At 32.6% G+C, this 10,752-nt stretch overlaps 1 protein-coding gene across 1 annotated transcript; it reads left to right on the forward strand.

Annotated features, from left to right (window-relative positions):
• Positions 1-5,839: 5,839 nt before the first annotated feature.
• Positions 5,840-7,016, forward strand: LOC125210719 (autism susceptibility gene 2 protein homolog). The gene has a single exon (XM_048110302.1). The coding sequence runs from the start codon at positions 6,021-6,023 to the stop codon at positions 6,828-6,830; it is 810 nt and encodes a 269-aa protein (XP_047966259.1). The 5' UTR covers positions 5,840-6,020; the 3' UTR covers positions 6,831-7,016.
• The last annotated feature ends 3,736 nt before the right edge of the window (positions 7,017-10,752 follow it).

The following is a 10,752-nucleotide window of genomic DNA, read 5'->3' on the forward strand; positions in this document are numbered from 1 at the left end:
GCTGAAGCTACTTCGGAATTCAATAGAATGTTCTCCGCAATTCGTACTACTACCTGAGCGAAAACAAAACTAGTAAATTCCTTTCAATTGGAAACAATTAGAATTTCATGTATGTAATACTCCTATCAATTAAATGGATAAACATAGATATAGAATTTACGTTAGCAGGTGATGGAACTGACGCAGTCTGCGTTCGCTTTCTTTTTCTTGAAGAACAAGTCGGATCCTGGTTGGGCCTACATATCAATTTAGTGGGCTTATATTAATCATTTTTATTATGTTTCGGCCTGTTTTCGAAAATATTCCAATGTTTCAATTCCAATATATTGGAATCCAATATCACACAATATTTAGGGGACGTTCGATTTGCAAGATTATATCTCAGCATTAAATATGTAGTGTGTTTGGTTCATGAGATTCATTTCCACAATTCAATCATAAATAGATAATAATCAAAAAATAATTAATTAATGCTAACAACCTCTTATAGTCTCACAACTCAATTCTAAATTATATTTAATACTATTTTATCCAGAAAATTGAAAATAGCCTTGCAGTACTATCTTTTTAGAAGAAATTCGAACGTTTGATATAAATTACATAATTCTTTGTTCCTCTAGAATTTACGTTCCATCAGACGACAATCACTTTTATGAAATTTGTTACCATGCTAATTTATGAAACATTTATTAGTGACAAAATTAGCATGCAAGAATAATTAATTCAATCAAATCAATTTACTCTCCAAAGTCCAAACGGCAGCATCCATCAAAATCGTAGAATTCGATCTTTCATAATAATACCACCGTGATTTATTATGAGCGGGTATGTTAATATATTCAAAACTACTACTCCCTCCGTCCTAAATTAAGAGTCACTATATACCCTAAAAGTCCGTTCCAATTTAAGAGTCACATTTAGAATTTTTCATATTTGGTCATACAATTTTACCCTATTGTTCATAAAAATTACATCAAAATGTCATTATCTACATTAAAATAAACCAATAAACATCTTTTAAATCCAAAAAGTCAAAAGAGACTCACCTTCAACCAATCCACTTCATTTATTACACACTCCACCATCTCACTTCATTTATTACACACCCCACTATCTCACTTCATTTATTACACACTTAAACTCTTTCTTAAAACGCGAGTCATAATTATATCTAACTCCTAATCTGGAATGGAGAGAGTAGTTTTTACTCTATGATTTTTCTCGAAACTAGTTTGTACAGTCAGCTAGAAGTTATTGATGGAATAGGTAAAAATGTGTCCGCTAGACGCTAGTTATGAAGTTACTATTTCCTTTATATAGAAGCAACACAAGATGTATGCTGGTATAGCTGGTAATTGTTTACGTGACACAATAATCCGATATGAATTTGCACGAAATTAATGAGTTTGAACCACATCTTATTGAATTAATGTCCTTATTAGGTTGACCCGTTAAGAACCCGATAATATCGGTTGAGTTTAGGTTGAACACGAATAACCTAGTAAGAAATAATAATATTATTTTAAAAATTTATGCTTTAGTTTAATTCTTTAACTTCTTGTAAATCATGTTTAAATCATGTAAAACGGATTTTTATCATGTAAATTAGGTGTAAAAATCAGGTTAAATCTTGTATTATACTATGGTTTTAATCATGTAATATCATGTTCGTGCCATTATCGTGACGTGTCAACTCATATTATATTGTGTCGGGTGTGGGTCAAGTTCGGGTTGAAGGTAGTAGGTTGTGTTCGTGTTCGATTTCCTTAGCAGGTTGGGTTCTTATTATGCCTTATTGGGTTCGGTCGTTATCACTTAATCTGCACGATTTGAAATATACTCCCTCCGTCCCGGATAATTCGGGTCACTTTGACCGGGCACGAGTTTTAAGAATTGTAATGAAAAGTGAGTTGAAAAAGTTAGTGGAATGTGAGTCCTATCTTTATATATTAATTTTATAATAAAATGTGAGTAGGAATGAGTTAGTGGAATATGAGGTCCACTACCAAAAATGGTAAAAGTGAAATGGGACAAATTATGTGGGACGGACCGAAATGGAAAACTGGGACGAATTCTCTGGGACGGAGGGAGTAGCAGACAAGTTCAGGGTCGTTATCGTGTCGTTCTCATATTATATCGTGTCGAGTGAGGATCGTGTTCGGCTTTGAAGGTAGCATGTTGGATTCGTGTTAAATTTGACAGTTTCTTTAACAGGTTGGATTCAGGTTAGTCTTATTAGATTGGGTCGTTATCATCCAATCCACACGATTTTCCATTCCTAAATACTGGTGAAATATAGCAGACATTTTCTCTATCAAGGTCACCCCCATGTCCAGAGTTGCTCCTAAGGTCAAACTTAGTGTTAGGATCGTCAACTGCATATTAGTATGATATTATCTGTTTCCGATCAAGCATTCATGGATTTATTGTTGGATCACTTACAAAAGACCTCAAACTATATATTGCTTTCTAACTTGTTTATTCTCTGATGTGGTATGAATCTGCAATCTACTACTAATATTTACTCCCTCCGTCCCATAAAAGACGACCACATTTCCTTTTTTATTTGTTTCAATTAAGATGACCACTTTCCAGTTTTGAAAATAACCCCCTTTTTCCTCTCTCCTTATTAAAATATTAAATTATTTTTTCCGTCCCTATTTTATTCCACCTAACAACATTTCCTAAAAATCTTGTGCTACTAAAAAGTGTGGCCATCTTGAATGGTACGGAGGGAGTATAAAGAACATCCGTGGAGTAAATTGTGCCTAATCACTCCGATGTGATATGACTTTGTAATCTAGGAGTAACACTTAGCCCATGTGGTCATGTTCAATCTCATTTACTCAGAACATCCGCGAAGTAAGTTGTGCCTAATCACAATATAATTTTGCATCTTTCTAGTATTAACTATTGTATGGTCAAATAAACTAAAGTTCAATGAAGAAAAATTACACTTAGTCACCACCATAGTTAATCTAATGCAACTTAAAATGTTGTCGATCATCCAAATCAGAACAAAACAAATTCTGTGTGTATTTAATTAAAAAGTTGTAATTTTTCAATGAATTGTGCTTCAGTTGACACTTGTCACCTGTTTTTATAACGTGTAGATTTGGTGCAATTATATAGTACTATTGTAGATTAATTATTTTACGTTTTTTAATTAATACTATGATGTTTGTTGAATATGTGGCAAACAACACATTAAATCAAATAATTGAGGCAATTTTGGGTGTGTGGTCTGTGATTTTCGGACATATGTATCTCTATGTTGTCTATCTAGATTAATGTATTACAATAAATTAAGGTTTTAACTGTTACCATCAAATAAATAAGTAGTATTTTTATTATTTATTTACACGTAGCAAAGGAAAGATCAAGTTTTGGTAGCTCTTGTCAATATGCCTGCGTGTTTGGAAATATAACCACTTAAATAATTCTCTGTGTTTATTCAGTATGTTCCCACAAGAAAATTCTTTGATTCTTAAATTATCTAGCTAGTGGCATAATATAACGTATAAAACACTTCCAATATCATTGAAATTGAAATAATGCTAAAATGAGAGTTGATTATATGCCGGTCTTTTTTTTAGGAGGATCTTTTTAAATTGAGGCATTCACGCCTAAAATTATGAATTTTGGTCCAGTTACAACTAGAAAAAATTTATAATATTTCTGGTCACTTTTAAAATTCATGGCAAATAAGATAAAAGAACACTTAAAAGACTTTGTTAATTTAATTTGTGTCAAGTAGGATAAAAAACAAGTATGACAGTCGAATATGGCGATTGACCCGACATTCGAAATAACACACAAAATATAAAGTTGCTAATATTTTTAACTGTTCGGATTGTCGACTGCAACAGAAGTTTGATATTTTCCGCTCTGGTTTAAGCCCACACGAATTTATTTTTGGGTCACTCCCAAAAGGCCCCAAACTGATTGGGGTTGGACAGAAATTATATACACCTTCCAACTTCTCTCAGACTCCCGATATGAGATGGATTTGTACTCAACAAACCTCCCCCTCAAACCAAATCACGTCATGAACAAACAGACGCAGTCGACACATGAAGACATTACGGGCCCGACTCGAACATGAGTCATCCGGGGCCTCATTCGACCTGGCTCTGATACCACTTGTTTGAATTGTTGACTGCAACAAACATTTGATATTTTCTATAACTTTTAACGGTTATAAAAAATACGAGAATTAAACTGCATAAAGTTTATAATTTTAGGAATCAATACCTCAATTTAATCCTTATTTTAAGGTACATCCGTATTTATAATAATAATAATAATAATGTTAATAATTATATAATACACATATTACATGACTGTATGCACTTACATAACTAAAATGATCCGTATAACAACTGTCAGATCGTTTTAATTCATACGATCTTATACATAACTAAAACGATCTAAAAATAACATTCATATTTTACCTACTCATATGAATTAAAACGATATAAAAACCTTAGAATTTAGTTATGCATATATCATGCGACATATATGTAAATTACGTCTATACACATATGGAATAATATAATATTTTGCATATATGGATTTCTTTTGAAGCAAGTTATAAATTGAAGTGAATTAAAGTTTGTTGTCTTAGTTTTGATGGTTGTAGCGAACTAAAGTGTGTTGTTGAACTGACCATCCATCTCATAATAACATCTCTTGAACTATCGTTATCCATCATTAAAAATGGCAACATGTGTACTCATATAATTATATTATCAAAATAAACAAAACTAAAAGTAGAAAAAATTCGGTTGGAAATTAAAAAGGTAAAAAAGAATATTATTCACATCATTGGAAAATTAGTGGACTTGGTATATTCTCAATTTTGTATCTTAAAATTTACTTATTTATTTTTTCATTCGCAAGGCACACGCCACCAATACTATTTCGTTTAATTTTAGAAGCATCAATCTAGTTTTAGGTGCAGATGTTGGTACCATCGATCATTAATTTTATATATGCAGAATATAATTGGTAAGAATACCATCTTTTACATTTAATTAAAATGTGGTGTCATAGAGTTGACAAAATTTCTTTTCCAAAGTTAACATTAATTTCAGATGGTTAAGTCTCTGCCTAAATACCCAATTTTTAAGTACATTTTCTTTTATTATGAACAGTATTATTTTTAATGTTTGACAAAATTGATGAAATTAAATTCACGTATCTGACTTTTGAATAACATTGTTTTTGGAATAATTTAACTCCTTTTTCATCGAAAAATTAAATTTAAGGCCTTCATAACGCGACGTACTATAATAGTCCTATTGCAACTTCAACTATAATTTTCAATTCTTACGTTCAGTTTTTTCTTTTTCTTTTTCATTATAGCCATAATATCCCTAATGCAAACGGTTCTATTGTACCCTTATTTTTATTTTTAACCATAATTTAATTCGTTCTTTTATTATTGAGATATTGAAAAAGTGTTTGAGAATGGACGTTGACTAATGTTATGATACACCCGAAAATAACAAAAGTAACCATTTCTGGATTGCGTGAGGATTAGATAATGGTCGGTCTCATATCACTGGAGTCATCGTAGTGTTATCCCACGTTACTTTTATCCCTTAAATTACGATTAAAATCAATCTCATTTGTTTTATTCTTTTCATAATTTACTCTTTCTTTTTTTATTTTAATTTTTTTCTATGTAACTTACCAATTTTCTCAAATTTTTTTGTTGAAAAGAAAATTGATATAGTATTTCATAGCTTGGTACAACCAGTCATAGCTCTTTATCCCATGAGTAATTACAGATATTATGCATACATTTTCCTCGTTATCTGTGGTCGAAAATTGCCACAAACCACACAAATAAAAGAGACACTTCTCTCACTCTATATTTGACACACTTTCTCTCTCAAAAACGCAGTAGCTAATTTGCTTCTCCACTTTTCCCTTTTTCTTCTACTGCCATAAACTCCGCTAAGAAACCCTAGTTTCTTCTTCACATCAAAAAATCAAAGGAGCAGGCGACCGTGATGGATTCTGGAAATAGCGGGAGCCTACAATCATCCAGCGGCGGCGACGACGAGTACGACTCACGCGCCGCCGAATACACGTTCACGACCATTCCCCACGCGCCGCCGCCGCAGTTCATCGACCCGCTCTCCGCCTACCTCCAGCTCCACCAGAATCCGAGCTCACTGCTTTTGAATTCCCCAAATCCGATCAGATCCGACCCGAATCCGAGCCACGTCGCCGAATTCCCCGCCCCGGCGCCCTTGAGCAGCAACGCTCACCATCAGCAACAGGCGCCGGCGGCGCGGAATCCGAAGAAGCGATCTCGAGCGTCGAGGCGGGCGCCGACCACCGTGCTCACCACGGACACCGCCAATTTCAGAGCTATGGTGCAGGAATTCACCGGAATCCCCGCGCCGCCCTTCAGCAGCTCCTCTTCATTCCCCAGGAGCCGAATCGATCTCTTCGCCCCGAGATCCGCCGCCTCCGTGGACTCCCCCCCGCCGCCGCCCTACCTCCGCCGCCACCTCCCAAATCTCTTCAACATCCCAAACCAAAACCAAAACCAAAATCAAAATCAAAACATTCTCACATCGCTCCTCCAATCAAACGCCAAATTTCCGTTTCCCGCCGCCTCCAAACCCCAAAACGACTTTCGGTTCGGATTTGGCCATCGCAATCAGGTCTCGGAAACCCTCCCCAACCTCATCCCCTCCGATCACAACCACCACAACGACTTCGATTTTGGCGGGAAAATCAGCAATGGAGGGAAGTCGCCGGTGAGAGGAGGAGAAGGTATGGTGGAATCGTGGATTTGTTCATCGGAGTAGCTAGGCATGATTATTGTGGTAGTAGAAAAATGTGGTGGTGGAGCAATGATGGTTATTATCATGTCATGATTGAAATATTGAAAGTAACAAAAAAGAGAGGGTAAAAGATATTGTTAGTGTGATCTTTCATGATCATTTTTCACAACATAAAGGAAGAAATATATAAAGGCTTAAATTATGTGTGAATAATAGTCTTCTTTTTGGATGCCTTTTCCATACATTCATCATATGAAACGAATTATACATATTCAAAATATGGGAATATATTAGTATTCATTTCATTGGCTACCTAAATTAATATATCTACGTGTGTTTTAAATTTTAATGATCTTGTGGAATTATAACTTTGATGATATTTGTTTTTCACATTTGGGATGTTTGCCTCTATTTTGATGAAGAATGTGAATCTATAGAAGAAAGATGAATCGAAAAAATATCGATCTTTTGTGGAACTTTTTGCTTTTCCTCGTACCTCCTGCCCCACAATTGTATTTATTTAGTTCATACTAAAACACGATTTAGACAAATGAATCCAGATTTATGGCTGTTTTTTCCTGTTATTCAGTTAGAAAAAATGGTGTTATTAAATCTTTCTTTAAGCGAGATGTATCGTAAGGGAAATGGTAAAAGTTACTATTGTAGTATTATTGTTTAAGCATTTTAACAAAAATGTCTCCCGAAAAATATATTCCGGGTACCTCTGCCCTATTTCACATATATAAAAATAAGGATGAAGTGAATGTTTTTTCTGCTCTTCTGAAATCTATGGCAATAAGGATGAAGTAAATGTTCCTTTTTGGGTGAATCTAGAATAATCTTTTTATATTTGAATGTTGCATACTTTTAATGAGGGATGCAACTTTATCATTTTTATATTATAAAAAGGTAAAAGGTCAAATTTATTAAGATTTTATGATGATTTTGTGTTAGTTTAGTGGAAGGGTGTGACATTAATGGTTGGTGTGAGAAAAATAGGGCAACATCTCTTCAGCTTTCTTTTCAAACACAAAGGAGGATCATAACAAAAGATGTTCTTCCGTAATCATCTTAATTACAACTCTAAACATGTTCACGAAAAAGATCAAATGTTAATTCTTTTGAATACTCCTCCCGCCACAAAAATAATAACATGAGAGATAATAAATATTTTAATATAAAATTAATAAAGTAGTATAAGAAAAGATAATTGGGATTAATGGATTGTGAAATTTATATTATTAGTGCAACATGTGATGATGAAAAATATATAAAAAATAAATGTAAACTAATTTTGTGAGATGATCGAAATAACAAAACAATTACTACTATTTTTAGTTATAGAATGGATACTGTTTTATTCAAACCGCAATAATTGTCTCGTAAGACTAATGGCACATTTCAATAGATCTCTATACATCACTTTGTTCTTTCCGGAGGTAGAATTTGACTACATTGTGTTTAATTTGAAGTCAAGTTTTCAAATATTTATACATATTGTGAAATATAATAAAAGGTCATTATTTTATACACATCGAAAAGAAAAGTCACCCTTAATAATTTTCATAAATAATCATAAAAAATTATGAAAATAAAATGTCATTTTAACTATTCCATCCGTCCCATAATAGGAGTCACATTTGGTGTGAGCGCTGATTTTAAGAAATGTAGTAAAATTAGTGAGTTGAAAAAGTTAGAGGAATATGAGATTCACTTTTTTATATTTATTTATAGTAATAGAACGTGAGTTAAGTGAGTTAGTGGAACGTGACACCTACTTACCATTTATGATAAAAAAATGAAATGTGACTCATATTGTGGGACATATCGAAATGATAAAATGTGACTCTAATTGGTAGGTGGAGGGAGTACCGTTTAGTATGATTTATTATTCCCAATTAGATTAATCTCCCACAATTAAGAATCTACAAAATAGGGTTGGGTAAACTAATAGACTTATCAAACTAGCTAGGAGTTGTATAGAACTTAGACATAAGTCACATAAGGTTGAGACGAATATAGATTAACTACCTAATTCGGGATTAGGGGTTAACTATAATGAAATGGGTTACCTTTTTTTGTTTATACTATTATCTCTATAAATATGTTTGATGTAATTTAGGAGTGATCTCACTTTTGTAGGTGCAGATCCTCATCAAATTAATCGACAACTACAATCACCAATTGTCATCTCAACCTTTTGTTGATCGATCCGTGATGGCAACTAATTAATTCATAGCTACTCCTTAATGGAGTACATATAACTCTCCTTTCACTCTAAGTAATTAGTAGTGGAGAAATCTTGTTTGATTCGATATAGTAGAGGATTGTTGCATTTGGGTTTTAATAAGCAGAAATCGTGATTGATGGATTATACAGTTTACACACAAACAATAATCATAAATTTCAATTTGTATTATATAGGACGATCACTTATTATAATCTTAAACGATAAGCAGTTGATTACAAGCTTAATCTAATTTTAAAATTTGAGTGTATATTGTCTCCACACTTATCCTCAAACATTATTGGTTATCGTTGATATCGTGTTGATATTTCTTATGTTAAAGCATTAATGTTTATCTCTTTGAGTTTTGTAAAAACACAATAGATAATTCAAATTACTGACCAAGTAAAATCAGTAAAGAGCATATATTATTAAAGTTAAACGAGTCTGAATGTTGAATAAAAAAATATCCGAGCCAATTACCTTGAAACCCTTTATGCTTGGTATGATGGAATGGAACGAGGGTGGAATGGAATGGAGGGTGGAATGGAATGGAGATAGGAATGAAATGTCAATTTCCTTGGATTCCCTTTGTATTTTCATCCATTCACTCGTTCATTTCATCACATCAAGCAAATAAATACAATGGAAGTAAGAATCACATTCCATTCCATCGTACCAATAAACCCCTATTAATGTTTTAGTTACAAACAAGTAACTTAAAACAAAAATAGAGGACGACGTGGCACACATAAAACAAACTAGATGATCCTTCGAAGAGAAATTCATTTTTTTGTCTTGTTTTAATGGAATGATAGGTTACCACTTATTAAAAATGAAATTAATTTAATTTGGAGGGCAAGACAAAAATAATAAAAGTGAATTACATTAATGAAAATAAGAATTTTTTAATAAAATAAGCTTATAAAAAAAAGTCTCTAATTATTTTCGAGATTGATAGAAATGGAATTATTTTTTAAACAAAATCACAAATGACAACGAAACTATAAACTCTTAATTTTTCAATTTTTTTTGTACATTTCTGACACTATAAAGAGTTATGACTATAAAATTCAATTTTTTTCCGTAGGTCAACTTTGTAGAAATTAAACAAACGTATTCATTTAATGGAAATAAGCAAAAGCATTTACCGAAAAAAGCGAGTGAAGCTGCGAAAAGACAAACCAGGCATGAATTTAAAGTGCAATCTCTTTAATATTTTTCTGAAAGGTAGCCATCTTTTCTATAGCATTGATTGATGTATGATAAATTTTAATATCATTATATGTTATTTCAATCTTAAGATTTTTAATTTTACGTTACACCCTCATTCTTGAATTTCAAAGTGATGATTGAAAAGTAAAAACGAATTACTAAAGTTAGAGACCTTTAGGATCATTTTTTTCATGGATATCTTTTTATACGTGTGCCATGATTACTGTTGGAAAACCTTTTTTTCACACCAAAAGAAGCTCTTTTCTTGTTTTTTACTGCTCAAGTTTTTCTTCTCCCAAAGTTAGAAGTTTAATTTTATACATGTCAAAATTGGACATACTATGATCATTTTACAATTTTGGTATCAGACATTAAGTTTTGAATTATTGCATCGTATATATTTCAACTCAAGTCATAATCAGTCTAAAATGGACGGATCTGTCAAATATTAACAGTCAACCGGCGTTAATAAGATTTTGACTCATTTAGTATTAAGGATATAAT

Source organism: Salvia hispanica, chromosome 1 (assembly GCF_023119035.1).
Source record: "Salvia hispanica cultivar TCC Black 2014 chromosome 1, UniMelb_Shisp_WGS_1.0, whole genome shotgun sequence".
Classification (NCBI taxonomy): domain Eukaryota; kingdom Viridiplantae; phylum Streptophyta; class Magnoliopsida; order Lamiales; family Lamiaceae; genus Salvia; species Salvia hispanica.